Here is a 15,337-nt window from a genome sequence, read left to right on the forward strand (position 1 = left end):
ACAAAGAAAACACTCGTCTGCCGAGTCACAGAGCTCACTGCCTTCCCCCGACCCTGGAGGGGCAGAGCTCACTGCAGTCGCTGGCTGTCCCAGCCCGGTCCGAGCGCTCAGTCAGGACCTTCAGCGGACATGGACGCCTGTCAGGAGCAGGGCTCTTCCCCGACTCCTCCACGCTGACGCTCCTCTTTCTGCCACAGCCGGGTCCACCTGCCCCCCTCAGGGTACCGAAGGCTGAAAGCAAAACTGCCCCCTGCCCCCCCCGGCCCCGCCCCCACCCCCGCAGCTCGGCCCCGCACAGCAGAGCGGCGCCCCGCTCCTGGGCACGTCGCCCACCTCCGCGCACGAGAGCCCAGCTTTCGTCAGACAGAAAGAAGAGAAAGGGGAGGAGAGGAAGACCGAAAATAACCCAGACAGTGGTGTCGGACTCGGGGGTCCGCGTTCCCAAAACAGGAACTTGTCTCGAGATCTCTTCCGGGCGTGGCAGCGGAGAGGAGGTGCCCAGCAAGAGCAATCGGACGCTCGTTTCCTTCCTCCGCAGACTCCCGCCTGCCTGCGCTTCCCTATCCCCCAGGCCTCCGGAGCCGGAGCACCGCGCCGATCCCGCCCCGCTGGGGTCACGCCCGGCCCACGCGTCTGTCCGCAGCCGGGTCAGAGCCGGACAGTCGGGTTTGCTTCCGAAAGTAAAACCAGAGCTCGAGAAAAAAAAAACCCTTCCGGGCGCACCACACCCTCATACCACTCTGACGTGAGAGAGGGAGGAGGCAAAAGAGAAGGAGAGATAAGGAGCGAACACGAGGGAGAAAAAAAACAAGGGAAACAGAAAATGGAAGGAACAGCAGAAGAAAAGGCTCTTGGAAAGAGAGAGAACACTAGAGGACGAGGACGAGCACGCTCCAAGGATGTGCATGGACACACTGGGCTCAGAGACATCCTGGCCCCTGGGCAGCAGGCCTCCCGACTGGAGACGGCACCCTCTGTAGAGCCAGCCCACTCTGCGGGACAGACGCACAGAGCCCCTGCCGCAGCCCGGGGCCACCCAGTGGCACCAGCCCTGCAATCTGCCATGTTCAGAAAGGAACAACGTACAGAAAGGAACACAGAAAGCAACAGAACCCTTGTAAATGTGTTCACTCCAGCAAAAGAAAGGTTTTCGGTTTTGTCTGAAAAGAACCCGCACAGATCTGCACAGTTTCCACTGGACTGCAGCGCTGACGGCAGACCAGGCCACCGGCCACGTCCGCCAAGTGCTGTCAGGATACCTAACAGGTCTCTGAGGCCCTGCAGGACGGGCTGCTCCCACACCCACAGGACCCACCCCGGACAGGTGTGTCCAGCGGTGTCTTCTTCACAGAGATGCCTCCTGTCCGACAGGGGGGGCAGGTGGTCACTCGGAGCCATGGTCCTATCCCAGCATGCACAGCAGCGGAGCACGGGGGGAACATGCAGTCTGCTGCCCGGACAGTAGTCAAGCCCGTCCCACACATGATGGTGCGCTGTGTCCCAGAAGTCTTCGCACCCCAGCAACGGGAGCTCGAATGCATCCATTACTTTATAACAATAAAAGTATAACAATTTGCAGCCTAATGCACATGATGTGAGGAATGTGTAAAGGAAGACAGGGTGCACATTTAAGCCTGGAATTGAAGAATCTTGGCAACTCAGAAGCCTAAAGGCTCTTCAGGAAGTTGGAACAGCCCCTCCCCAACCAGGGAGAAGCTGAAGAGCTCCTATCTGGCACCCTGCTGACAGGGCCAGTTGGCAAACAGATGAACTGCATAAACACAAGTGGCAGATAGAGATTGTCAATAAAACAGAAAACAAGCAAGAAAATTGCGCAATTTCAAAGGCGTCAAAAAGCACAACAGAGCATTAAAAACAAACAAGAGTCAGAAATGAGCTTCCATTTTCTGTCCAAAATGAACCACCACACTCTGTGCAAGTTCTTTTCCCATTATAACCCTCACAATGACTGTCAATTACAGCCCTCCTGAACCCCCCGATGTGTCACCCCCCACCGCAGCAAAATGACACATTAAAGAGAGTATAATTACAGTGCCTGTCTGAAAAGGTACAAAAAACTAGACCTGTATATAGTACATCGTTGAAAAGGTAGATGGACTGTGACCACTCTCCCAAGAGAGTTGCAGAGAGAGAGAAATAACCAGAAAACTGGCAATGAGGAGAGAGGACTGAGCAACATCTGTGTGTTTTATGGACATCTGTGGACTGCAGATGAAGAGCCAACTGTGCTCTGCTGGAATAGGACCCTGGAAATTCACACACCATTGCCCGACCAGCCCAGATATTTGGACTTGCAGGACGGCGGCCCCGATTAAAAGACTTCTGGAACACTTCAGAGTGGAAATGCCCACCGGGACAGACGGAGCGACCTCCAGCAGCCTGACCCAGCCTGACCCCCTCCCCCGCACGCTGTCCGCATGGCTTTTGCTTTTCAGCAGCTTGTAACTGTTAACGCCAAAGAACAGCTAGCAATTCAGAGAGGACGAGCAGACAATCACCGGCTCCTCCAGCTGGCGCTAACGCAGGATTCCAACCAGACCAGTGCTTCAGCGTCTTCTCTTAATTGTCTGATTGAAGCTGCTGCTTACGATGGCGTCGGTAATTAAGGATTAACTGGAACAAAGACTTACAGTGGATGGGCCCCCTGGGAAAGAAAAGGGGGATCATTTCACACGTGCTCACAGACTGAAAAACCCACCATTCCTTAAGAGCACAGAAGCCTAACTGCAGAACACGCCGTGCCTCTCCAGAGCACGGCAGGGAAGCGATCCTCCGCGGTCCAACATGCCCAACCAGCTGACAGGCTGTTAGCGGCCTGTCTGAAGAGCAGCAGACCCAGCGGCCGTCTCGTCTCCAGGCTCTCTATTAGAACACCCGGGACGGTCGTTAAAGAATCAATCACAGAGAGCTTTCAATTAGTCAAACCCCGACGTCCCCGCAAGAGAGGGGTCCGCAACCGCTCCGTCCATATCCCCCCGGCAGGGGTCCAATTACCGCTGTCATCACATCCGGAAGCGAGAGGTTCCCCCGAGCGGAACACATCGCCAGTACACCTCGCTCTTCTCTTCAGCGAGTTACTAAAGGGCACAGCCCTGCACACCCAAACGCTCTCTTCAGTCACCCATCCACAGAACAGGCCCCCTGTGGGCTCCAGACCCCCCCGAAGCTGTACGGCCTCCTGACCCCCCCCCGCGCCCCGCACAGCCGGACAGCCGCCAGGCTGGACCCAAGACCCCCCCTCTCGCGGGCAGGTGACGGCCTGAGAGGGAGTCTGCTCACTTTCACACCACCACAGCTTTCACAAACAGCTTCAGGGGGTGAAAAAACAAACAGCACACATTCCTCTGAACTGCTGTCTCCAGGGAGATAAGAGGAGACTCGGCAGGCCTTCAGTCCCCTCGGACCTACCAGACTGCGGTCCCTGGACAGTGTGGGAGAGCAGGACCGGCGCTGGCCCTGCCCTGCTGCTCTGCGGGAAGAACGCTCCCTCAGCAGAGCCCGAGGGAGGGGCACAGCCGCTGGAGTCCCAGGAGTCACTGCAGGTCTGGCACCGCCCTTCGCTCCATGGCCTGCAGAGCTGCCCGCTCCCAGGCCTCCCCGGAAACCGGAAGGAAACGTGCCAGCACACACAGGACCAGAACCCCAGGCCGGAGGGACAGCGCTCCCACTCCCCCTCGGATCCCAAAGTCTAAAAGCCTCCTTCTCCTGCACCCCGCCTTTTCCAGGAAATCCGAAACCTGACAGCCTTCTAGCTACACAAAAGCACTCAGGGGCACCTGGGTCAGGCTGTTCCCAGGTGAGGCCCTGAGCTTGGGGCTCGGCTGTATCCCAGCCTGCACCCCACTGACACTCACTGGAGCCCAGGCTCTCCTGCTGGCTTTTAACGTAGGGACAACCCCAGGCATTTCACAGAGAAAACGCACCAGAGGGACCCATTTCAGGCGTTATACTATCCGTAGGCTCTACAGAACAGAATGTGCTCGGGAAGCAGGAAGGAGAAGCGTGTCAGTATCACCTCTGCAGATATTCACACATCTGCAATCACAGCAAGCTTGAGGACCTGAACTTGCTGAACTTGCACAGGCATGGAATCATATCCTCAGGTTTCGAAAAAATACCTGTACATCAAAAAAAAGAAAACAAGTTTCCTCTCGCCGGCTGACGGATGTGGTCGAGTTTCACTCCCTGACTAAGCCCCCTGGGGCCCAAGAGACTGGGCCTGCTCGGCAAAGCAGAGGAGGGGTTCTCTCGCCTGGCTGTGCCTTCGTCTGAACAAGCCTGCGTCCCAGAGCGCACTGGAGTCGGCGCGTAGCGCAACCTCCCACGCGCAGAGCTGGACTGGTCTGGCCAGGAGACGTTTAGAAATTCTGACACACAGCACACAGCTGCTCCAGATGTGGAGGCCTTCTTATCTGCAGATAACTGAAGCAAGACTGGATTCTCTCACACACGGGCGGGGGACCGACCTTGATGGATCTCACACGCAGCAGCCCCTCCACCCCTCCCAGCACCGTTCACACGGAACTGACACACCTGCCCAGAGCACAGAACAGGCCCAGAGCACAGAACAGGCCCAGAGCACTGCAGCCCTGCAGCCTGAGAGCCGGTCCGGGAATCACAAGACACTAACACGTCAAGCCACAAGATGAAGTCTTTCATTTCTGAACTCTCTTATCCTGGCATAGACTCACTACAGTAGGCCATATTTTAAAAACAAATCTACACAAAAAGGCACGTGATAAAAAACACCAGGACAATGTCCTCTTTAGAAATAGTTTACGGTTTAGAGTTTAAGGTTTTGCCGCAGCGACTCCTTCCGGAGGAAGAGTCCCGGGCCCTCGCTGGGAGCCTGTCCAGGGCCAGGCCGTCCCGCAGGCTGTGGTGTGGCGCGCCCCGCCCCCCAGGCTTGCGAGGAGCTGGGACTCCGCAGGTGTGAGCCGAGCTCTTGGGCGTGAGGAAGTCCTGGGCAGTGTAGCCTGGTTTAGACTGCTCCTGACTGAGAACACATGGAGCTATCTCTGCTCTGAAAAACAAGCAACCCTCCCCCTCCCTCCTCCTGCCCTCTGACCAGGGCTGCGGCGTGTCTGCACTCGCTCTCCAACGGTCCTGCTGTATCCTTCCACCTCCTCTCCACAGTCCTGGGCCACAAAACTGCCTTCAGACCTTCAGCAGCCAGAATGGGACTTGAAACACAATGACGATACTGACACCTGATTGGTGCTGTCTGACGTAAGAACTACATGTGCTGTGCGACAAAAAAATATTGTGCAGGCGTCCTCCCAGATCTGCAAGAACTGCGCAGCTGGCCGCTTCAGCTGCACCCCCCAGATCTGCACTGCAAAAGACCATTCACCATCCGCGCGGCGCCACTGCTCAGGAGAAACCTCAAGGGATTTCCTACGCACAGCAACCTGTTGTCTTTAAGCGCTCCAGAACCACGTCAGCACAAAGCTCCCCAGCTGCTGCTGCGCGGCTGTCGGGGCAAGAACAAGGAGAGGCAGAGGGGCGCAGGACAGAGAGAGCCGAGGTGCCAGTGTGCTGCACTCACCTCTTGTGCTCGTCGCCAAGTCGGCCACCTTCTGAAAGGCGTCCAGGAACGAGCTTGTGACGAGGATTGTTGTCCTGAAAAACACAGCACAATGGGACAGGAGATATCAATGGCAACGCCACTGAATCGGTTCACACAGTTCACACAGTTCAGCAGTCAATAACCTCCGCTTTTATTTCTGTTCTCGGGCATCCTGGGGTGCCATCTAGCTCCCTTCCCCCAAGACCTGCTGCAGACCAGAAAGCAAAGTTGCTCATTCTCTCTTTTTTTTTTTGCTGAAAAAAGATCTCTTAAGCAGGATCTGGAATGTGGACCCTAACCTTCAGACTGTGCCGCAAGCACCACTTTACTTCTTAACCTGGTTCTGAATGGGCCTCATTGTTGGCCCGCAATCGCACATCCCCAGCGGCGCTCAGTCCTCTCCGAGACTATGCTGGGAAACCAGGGTCTGGCAGCGCTCTGAACTTCTGCGACAATCCGCACCCCTGTCCCCTAATGCACGCACACACGATCCGGGGAATTACGAACAGCATTCCTTTTCTTTTCCTCAAAGGTACTGGTCTGGTCCCCAAATCCAGAAAATACCTCCTGCAGCCACTGCTGCTGCTGCTCGGTCAACTGCATGGCCAGTGGAGCAAGCTGACTGGGCACTGCCAGGCCTCATGGGATACTGGCGGACACGGGTTCGAGGAAAAGCTCTGCCCCCCCACAGCAGCAGCAGGGCGAGTTCTTTCAAATGATCTCCTTCACTAGAAGCCCCCGTCGATACTGAAATATACGTGACGATTACCCACACTGCTAATTGTCATTCTAAAACACTGAAAGTGGAAGTGGACACGTCTAAAGGTCCGCTGTGCGAGAGCGCTGGTTTTACACGCTACTGTGCTGCCGGGGTCCCCTCAGACAGACCAGTGTCTGGGCATCCCTGAGTGTTAGGAAAACAATTCACTCACTGATTTTCACACGTCAATATTTTAAAAGGAATTTTAGAGCCTTTGTTTTCAATTTAAAGCTAAGTTCCCGGCTCAAGGCAGGGGGGCTGGGAGAATCTGGGAAAAGGGGGAGGAGATACAGTGTTCCTGGGAATCCGAGACACAACTCACCTGAGCTGGGACTGCAGCTTCGTGCCTTTGGTGACAAAATCCTCCCAGGCTGGATAACTGGACTGGAAAGTAAAAGAGTCAGAGGAACAGCATTAACATCAGGGGGAACAGAATGCTAAACACAGGGGTTGCCCGAGGTCAGCTCGTGACCCGGACGTAATCCTGGCTCAGCTCCCGGGAACCCAGAGCGTCTCTTTGCTTCGCCGGAGCACAGCCGATCCCACAGGGGGGCCTCGCCTTGCTTTCCCACTCCCGGCAGCACCTCTCCACTCCAGCTCTCTTGCCCCCGAGACGACGACCTCGGCACGACTTCCTTCCTAATTAAGAGGGCTTGCCAGGGAGGGACGGAGGAGCAGGACTGAGAGAAAAGCATTTTTAAATGACGTCATCCCCAAGTAAAATCAAACGCACATCACGCAAGGAGAGAAAATGCTCACGCTGCTTCCTAACCATGTTAGTCCAGAAAGCCCGAGTGGCCTGACAGGTAACTCAATCCGGGCACCGCAGCCACGGAACAGAAAATCTGCCTCCACCCCCGGAATTTTATTCCAGAGGAAAAGACCCTTCAAATCCCACTTCCTTATCCTCCCTCAGGGACGGAAAAGTTTAGCAGTCGGAAAACAGCTGTTTTCCAGCAGCCGACGGCCCAGCAGAGAATTGGCTCCAGAGGATCGAGGTCCCCGCTCTGCTGCTCCTTCGCTTCAGTCAGGCTGAATAATCTGGCTGACGGCTACAGAAATCAAAACTATGCAAATATGCAACACATTCCTCCCAAAATCACGTTTCAAAGGCTGTCTGCTGACCTCAACTCACAGCCACACAGCAGTGCAGACACACCAGGAGAATAAGAAAACCTTCAAACTACAGACCTAACGTAACATAAGACTTATTTATCGCCTCTATCAAAACGAATTCCCAACCCAGTGGACGTCACTCTTGTTCTGGCTGTGAAGCGCTGTGGTCTCAGCATGCCTCTGCTCCTGTGCTGCTGTAACAGCCCTGCTCCGATCCCAGTTTTCCTAGTTAGGCTAATCAACACCATCCAACTGATCTGGACAGAGACCAAGGTGCCTGCAGTTGTCTTCTTCAGCGTCTCTCCCCGAGAGAGACCTCCGGCACGGGGAGGGGGGCCCCCTGCACCCCGGCTCGCTCAGGAAGAGGAGCCGCGATCGGACCCCAAGTCACTGAGAGCCGGGCTCCTGTTTCAGGCGGCTCGACCGCGGAGGAGCAACTGCCCGACAGGTGTCCTGCAGCTAGCAGGCCCTCTCGATCCGCACACAGCGCAGCTGCGGGGCAGGAGCAGCTGGTCCCAGCTGTCTCTTCGCCCATACCAGAGTGGCTTGCAGCTCCACAAACACTAAGCCCTGCCATACACAAAGAGGGGTGCATGAGTGGAGCAACCAGTCATGCTGCTACAGCAGCACAGTGTTTACTGGACTTTGAAGGAATGGTGGGATGAGGTCTTCAGACCAGTTACGATCCAGTTAGAAGAGCATCGTTCTCTGCAGCCTCTCTTCTGTTACCCTCAATGCACCCAACCAGTACAGCACTACAAAGCTCCGCCAGGTTTCGTACACCAGCCTGAGGCGACGACTCCAGTCCGCCTTGCAGGGCACTCCACTTCATGTTTTATAAGCTGCAGGCTCTTGTTTAACTTCTGCCTACGAAGCTCAAAAGCTCAATATTTTAATAAGATTTTTACTTATTTCACATATTTAGCTATCTGCAAATTTACACAAAACATGCTTGCAAAACCTGGAATATCCAGGCGATCCCGGCGATTGTTCTCGAGAGAAAAAACTTTTCCGAGCAAAAAGAGAGGAGGCCTAGAATCCCAGTTGAGCTCAACGGGTTCAACCCAGTCCTGTAACCAGCACTGGCTAACTCCACACACTGGGCAAACTGGAATCGAACCCAGGACCCTGGCACTGAGAAGCTAGTTGTAAAACCAGCTTGGCTAACTCCTTCCCTGACAGACAGTCCAATATTTCACACCCATAGAGCACCAGAAAGCCCAGCACAGAGCATCACTGCTGCCTGCAGGCAGAACCAGCAGAGACAGCGCCCCCTGTGACAGATGAGAAGATGCCCTTGGGCAGAACCCAGGCAGAAATTCTCAGGAATTGTTGCATCCCACACACAGAACTGACAGCGCGGTAAAGAGTCAACATCGAGGAAAAACAGTGATCAGACTTTCAGAAGAACTCCTCTACTGATGAGTCACACTGCCTGCTTTTCAAGTACCGTACAATCATTCCTGGGAATTTCCATCCCTGATGTTATAGATATGGATGGAACTGCACGACAGTTTTTACCCTCTATCACCGTCTTGGCCGATGCTGCAGTTGAGTTCTGCTCCGCATCTTCCAAGGGGAGAAGCTAACCTCAGTTTTGGGCTTATTGCATATCTACCGAATTCATCCCAGACCTCTCCATGGAAAACAAACTGTAATATCCCGGCCGAGCAAAGAGCCGCAGGTCACCTGAGCTCACAGCTGCCTCTTCACTTCCCTGGCAAGTCGAGAAAAACCTGCCAGCGGTCTCCCGAGCTGCAGCAGAGGACACTTCACTCAGCAGGCTACTACTGTGCCACCAGCAAGCTGAGCATCCTGCTGGACCAGTAGTGATGAGCTTCCAGCCCATTGGCCCCTACGCCAGATTTTCAGGGAGCAACAGGCACGTGGAGATGGGATACAACCGGGCGGCTCTGCTCACAAGCGAAGGAAAAGGGGGACAGTCACAGCCCTGCCCACATGCAGCTCCTAGAAACGGACTCATGTGCTGCCATGGCTGCGAGAGGGAATCTCCCCGTGTTTGTCTTCACTGCAGGCTCTGCAAGAAGGCTCCAGTTGTGCGGCACAAACGCCCTGCGAGGATGAACGTGCTCTTGCCAAGTCAAGGATATTCAACGAGGAATCACAGATGTGTGCAAGTCAGCACAGGAGCCGGCAGACTGCTGCGGACCTCAGGAGCCGACACGCTGGTCCCTCCCCAAGCTCCGGGCGGCTGGATTAACACGGGCCGGCCAGGCCCGGCTCCAGGCCCAGACCGGACGGACTCCGGCTCTCCTTGTAGCCACTGCACTCAGAGGAGTCAGGAAAGGAGCAATGTTTTAAAACGGGCAGCTGAAGTGATCCACACTGGAGGACGTCCTCTTGCACATTTTGCCGTTTCTTGCTCTCTCTCCCCACAGCTTCCTGCTGATCCTGACACAAGTCTTCCCGCTGCCTCTCCGAGTGGGGTTTGACCGCCTCACACACACAGTCGTCATTAATTAGCATCAATAATTAACTCCCTGACTGCCCAGAGGCACAGCCACTGGGATCACACACAAGGTTACGACCAGAGGCGGCCCCGTCAGCCACACAGGCTGATCTGAAACTGCAGCCTCCTCCTCCTCCTCCTCCGATTCCAGGGGAACCAGAAACTGAAGCCTCTGCGGCACATCAATAATTAACAAACGAGGTCAGCTCAGTCTGGGAGCTTTAATTGGAACTAACGAGGAGGGGGTGACGCAGAAGACAATGACAAATCGTGGACTGTGTTTTCGCGGGTGGTGGAGCACGTTTAGAGCAGAATGGAGACGAGAGAGAGAAGGTCACTCAGCTCATCTCGCCCATTCCACAGTCCACATTCCTGCTCATCCAAGCAATGGCTTTCTCACCCAAACCCAAATGGAAAATTACAGAGGAAAGAACGCAAAAAGCTCTACCATTCACGTGATTTTTCCTACCCTCTGTGCGAGACAGCGGAATAAACCACCCCAAATCTGCAAGGCACTTGAGTGTTTACGAAAATGCCGCACCCTCGTCCCTTTCCTGTGAAGGACACACCAGATTGCTTTTGCTTTTGCAATCTCGCTCCGTGCAGAGCTGCAGAGTGGAAGAGAAAGAGGAAGAGCCACGCAGCCAGCCCGGGTCAGGTAGGAGAGCTGCAGTCCCGGCTGCCCCAGCCCAGTTCCTCATTCCATCGTATTCCTTTACTACCTGACTGACTGACTTGAAAACACGTCCTCTGTTTTCAGTTTTGGAAATTACAGATTTTACTTGACATAGACAAATTCACAAGTAATTTGCAAGCTTCCATCATTTCAGGAGCAGAAAGCAAATGGGAAAAGCCCAATTCATTTACTGTTTTGCGCAACCAAGAGTTCAGTCAAGCCAACAGGAGGTCCGGCCACACGCGAGACGGGCCGTCTGGGAAACATCACGGCAGCTGGCCCGTTCACTCTCTCTGACCACAGGCCTGGGCAGCTCCGTGCTGCTTCCTCCCTCCCAGAGCCGGTCGGCCCACATTCCTCTCCGTCAAAACAACAGAACCAACCCGATCGGTTTACAACCAGGGCTGGGGTCACAGCCACGCCCAGCACAGCACGTCACCGGCACGCACACATGCGAGACAAGAGGGCACCCGCCCCGTCCTGTCCCAGCAGGCCCGGGGCAGGACACCTGCGTGGAGGCGGGCGGAGAGAGAGGTTCTGAGCTGTCAGCACCTGGCACCCTCCCATCATGCCTCAGCGGAGGCCCAGCCCTGACATCTCCGCACACAAGCCGTGCTGACTAAGGCCGCAAGCATCGCGCATGGGGGCAGCCACTCACCCAGGATACCGCAAAACAGCAACCAGTCCCGAAGCGTGACTCAGGCCTTACTCACCGCTGGTGTTGCCATTGAGGGACGGCCCACTTCCTGCTGGGAGCCAGGCCCGCTTCTCCAGCTCAAACAGAGCCCCAGGCGAGGCCCTGCAGGAAGGCTGGCCCCTTCCCCAGCCCCTCGGCCCCCAGCGAACCAGGAGTTCCCCGGAATCGCTGGCCCCTGGTCACACCGACCCCCAGAAACGCAGACCTCTGGTCACACCGACCCCGGCCTTTTTAGCTGCCCAGCAGCGGAACAGAGGCTGCAGGCCTTTCAACTTGGAGATAAGTTTAATATTAACTAGAGCTGGAGAGCTAGTTTTCTGCAGGCCTGGCGCTGCAATGTGTAACTGGGCACACGGTTCTGCTTCACCTCCCACCCCGGTGGGGCGGACCAGCCCAGAGGAGACAGAAGCATGATGGGAGAAACCAACACCTCCTGGGGAGAGAGGGAGGGACCTGCAGGCCCTGCTGCTCGCACACAGGGGCACTCCGCCAGGCAGTGGGAAAACTGGGCTGTTTCCCTAACAGAGCGCAGTCAAACGACCAGCTCGGAGCGACTGCAGCCTGTTCCACCTCCCCTCGCTGCTTTTCCGCAGCCGTGCAAAGGGAGAATCCGAAGAGGCGCACTGCAAACACCGGAAAGCAAAATGCATTATCTGTGGGCGCCATTATTTGATGCAACGGACACGTGTCAACGCTTTTGTCCGAATCTCCAGGAGCCTTACGGGCAATCACACCAGCTGCCTTTCCAACAATCCTTTCTAAAGGCACAACGAGGGTCCGCCCTCCTGCTGACCACACCACACTGGACATCACCGCTGGACGCCTGCTGATCCCCCTCGTCCTCCAGAATTTCACACAGCACCGGGAAGCTGGACCTGATCTCGCTTCATCGGAAGGACGCCTGCAGAAGGACAGCAGGACAGGGCTGGCGTCCCTGGACAGACCCAAACCCCGAGCCCCAATACCCCAAGCACCCCCCTCTACAGACAGCACTGCCCCGCTGGTCACTGGAATGGCAGGGAGGAGAAACAGGTCGACCGCGCTGCCCCCGCAGACAGACGATGTGACCTGCCCTAGTTTCGCTTCTGAGCACACTCAGCACTGCATTTCTTTCAAATTTGCATCGCTGCGCTTTTAAAATAAAACTAAAGCCGCATGCAAAACTAGTGAACTGAAGTGCCGGCTCACTACCCCCCAGCCACCCCCCACTTCCCTTCCTTTAAATTTAACGTGTGGGAAGTGAGTGGTGAGAACCGGCCACTCCTTCCCCTGCGCGCACTGTGCAGCAGTCGCCTGAGCCGAGCCCCACCCCGGCCAAGGACACACTGCGGCACACGGGCCCCACGGCGGCTCCCAGGGCACCTGCTGCACACGGGGCCGAGTCAGGACAGGGTTCCCAAGCTGGCAGGACCAGGGGGTGGGTTTTTCCAACCTGAAACGCAGACAGGGAACTTCATCTGAAGACTCTCAAGAGCGGGTCTCTCACGCACCCTGCAGCCATGCAGCGGAGGGCCGAACAGCTTCCTCGTTTGTCCTCGCCCTGCACTACCAGGGCGTCTCACCCCTGTCACCAGCCCAGAGGCCTCCTGCTCCCCGCTGAGCTCCTTGCCAATCACCTCAATCGCTCTCACAGCCAACACCTCCGTCTCCAGATCTCAACCTGCCAAGGGCTTTCCAGGAACCCAGGACGCGCAATATTCCATTTTCTAGCAGCGGAAGAAGGACAACGCTAAACGTTCTGGCCAGCAGAGAGACCCAGCTGAGGGCTCAGCAAAGCGAGGGCAGACCAGGGCCGACCCGGAGGCCCGGAAGGCCCAGGAGCCAGCGGCGCCCGAGCTGCACGTCAGTCAGACGCCCACAGACGGACGACCTGCGGCTGGACCGCCGACAGCCTGCAGGGCAGCAGCAGCCAGCGCAGCCGGCTTGGTCCCTCCGCAGGGAACGAGTGAGCGTGTGTGTGCTTGTGTGTGCACGCGTTGTGTATCTTATGCCATTTGGATTTATTCAGTGCCTCTTCTAGACAACAGGTTCAACGAGCAGTGCACTCTCCTCTCCTGGAGAACCTTCATAAAAACAAGGCATTATGACAGCCAACGCTGAGCCAACTGGAAAAATGAGGCTCCCAGATCAGTGCGTGGATCATGCCAGTGTCCAGCTGCCAGCAGCTCGCTTCAAGACGAGCTCTGGCCAGATGGCAAGGCATGCCCTGTGATAACGCACGGTGCCAACACAGCCTCCGATTCCTGCTCTGAGCACACACGTGGCCTCTCTCCCACACAAAAACAAATACTGCTACAAAACACCTAGCACGACAGGGAGCCGACTCAGACACCTGCACCTGGCAGCTCCGACAAGCCTTAACCAGGGCCTGATGCAGGAGGGTCATTTACACCCCACGCACACAACTACTAACCACTTTTGTATTGCGAGATACAAAATGTATTGTATTGGGAGATCAGGACTGCTTTCCTATGGTTGGGCTTGGCAATGGGCACATATCCAGCCTGATCAATGGCATTCCTTAACAGAACCGTTACCCACAGGGCTGTGTTACACAGACACAGAGGTGCTAACGCAACACAAAGCCCAGGAGCTGACATCCCACTGATCTCTCCAGAAAGCCAGGAATGCAGACGCTGACCACAAACCCCATTCCGTGATGCATGTCTGCACTCGCACCCAGGCTTGAAACCAAGCAGCGGATCACGCCATCACTTCACCAGCACGTGTGCCCCCACCATCAGGCACGGGAACTGCTTGCGAACCGCGAAAACGGCTCATGTCCATACTCCACGGCAGCGGTGTAATTCTGTCGAGCCGAGAAACGGTCAGGTGCCTCGTGTCCGCAGGTCAGCAGGGAACAAGTCGCTCGGGAACGGAGGCTTCGCGCGGCTGGACGCCATCGCTCTAGCGATCGAGGGGGGCTTCCTGCTCGCTGAGGCTCATCAGATTACACTGTGCAGAAACAGCTGGGCGCCACCTGACCTGCACACACAGCGGGTGGACTCCCTGGCCAGCGTCCGCCGCGCGTCTTTAAGAGAGGCCCACCTGTGCACACGCCCGGCAACGAGATCGCGAACCACACCACCGCACGGCGTGTCTCCACCTGGCACGAGCTGCGCAACTCCCAGTGAATCATGGGCAAGCGCCACAGCCACATCACGCCTCAAGACGCTCGCCGCCCACGCGGACAACCTACTGCTGAACGCTCTGGAAAAAAACTTCCGTCTGACAGAGCAGAGCCAGCGGCCTGTAATCTCCCTGGTTCTCCCTGATTCAGAAGACCAGCCCAGGGTCCCATCTTGAAGCCCCAGACACCTAAAGCTTCTCCGCCCCCGTGCAGATCACAGACGAGCGCTTCGTTGCTGAAACCCAGGGGAGCCCCCCCAACACAGTCTCCGCTGGGAACCAGAAGGCTGCAGGCGTTAGTTTACTGGGTTCTCAGCCTGGAGAGAGCGGGCTGCACCCCGTTTCAGCACGCAGAGCCCCGCCCAGCGCAGCACGACTCTCGGGACCGACATATACAAGACAGAACCGAAACCCAGCCGAGGAGAGGCGAGATCTGGGATCTGAAAGAACCGTACTCCTCCACCGGGTCTGCCAGGACGGGCCCGTCCTGCTTTAACCCTTCCCGGGGATAAGGCTCGGAAGAGCACCTCAGACGGCAGCGATCCCGAGACTCCGAGAGCGCCATGGGAGCATCACCTCCGCGTCAACAGGGCTCGGCTGGGAAAGAGAGGGAGAACAGCCTCTTTCCCTCGTGCCCCTGCTACAGCCGAGGCTTGAGCAGCAGCAGCCCTGCCCAGGAGCGACAGATCCCGGTCTGCAGCCACGAGCTCCCGAAGGAAAACGAGAGGAGGCCCACGGGCAGAAGCCCCAGCCCTCGAGGCCAGGTCCACCGCATCAGTCGGGCCGGACTGCAGAGGCCCGGCAGAACCCGCCTGCAAAGATGACGGGAGGGCCGTTTCAGGAACTCCGCACGGCCCAAACTACTCCCCTCAGTCCCAACGGCATTGTCCCGCTGCAAA

General features: G+C 56.5%; 1 protein-coding gene across 7 annotated transcripts in view; it reads right to left on the bottom strand.

The window, feature by feature from the left end:
* The window catches only part of mtss1 (MTSS I-BAR domain containing 1), a 49,347-nt gene that overhangs the window by 31,621 nt on the left and 2,389 nt on the right, over positions 1-15,337 (bottom strand). For 6 of the 7 annotated variants that reach the window (XM_088607918.1, XM_088607919.1, XM_088607920.1 and 3 more), the window contains exons 2-3: positions 6,673-6,734; positions 5,570-5,643 (exon numbers count right to left, since the gene is read on the bottom strand). In XM_088607918.1, coding sequence (XP_088464044.1) covers positions 5,570-5,643; positions 6,673-6,734 — 136 coding nt within the window. Of the gene's footprint in view, positions 1-5,569; positions 5,644-6,672; positions 6,735-11,325; positions 11,438-15,337 lie in introns of those variants that run through there. The other variant, XM_088607926.1, reaches the window with a different exon arrangement.

Source organism: Lepisosteus platostomus, chromosome 15, assembly GCF_059453375.1.
Source record: "Lepisosteus platostomus isolate fLepPlt1 chromosome 15, fLepPlt1.hap1, whole genome shotgun sequence".
Lineage (NCBI taxonomy): Eukaryota > Metazoa > Chordata > Actinopteri > Semionotiformes > Lepisosteidae > Lepisosteus > Lepisosteus platostomus.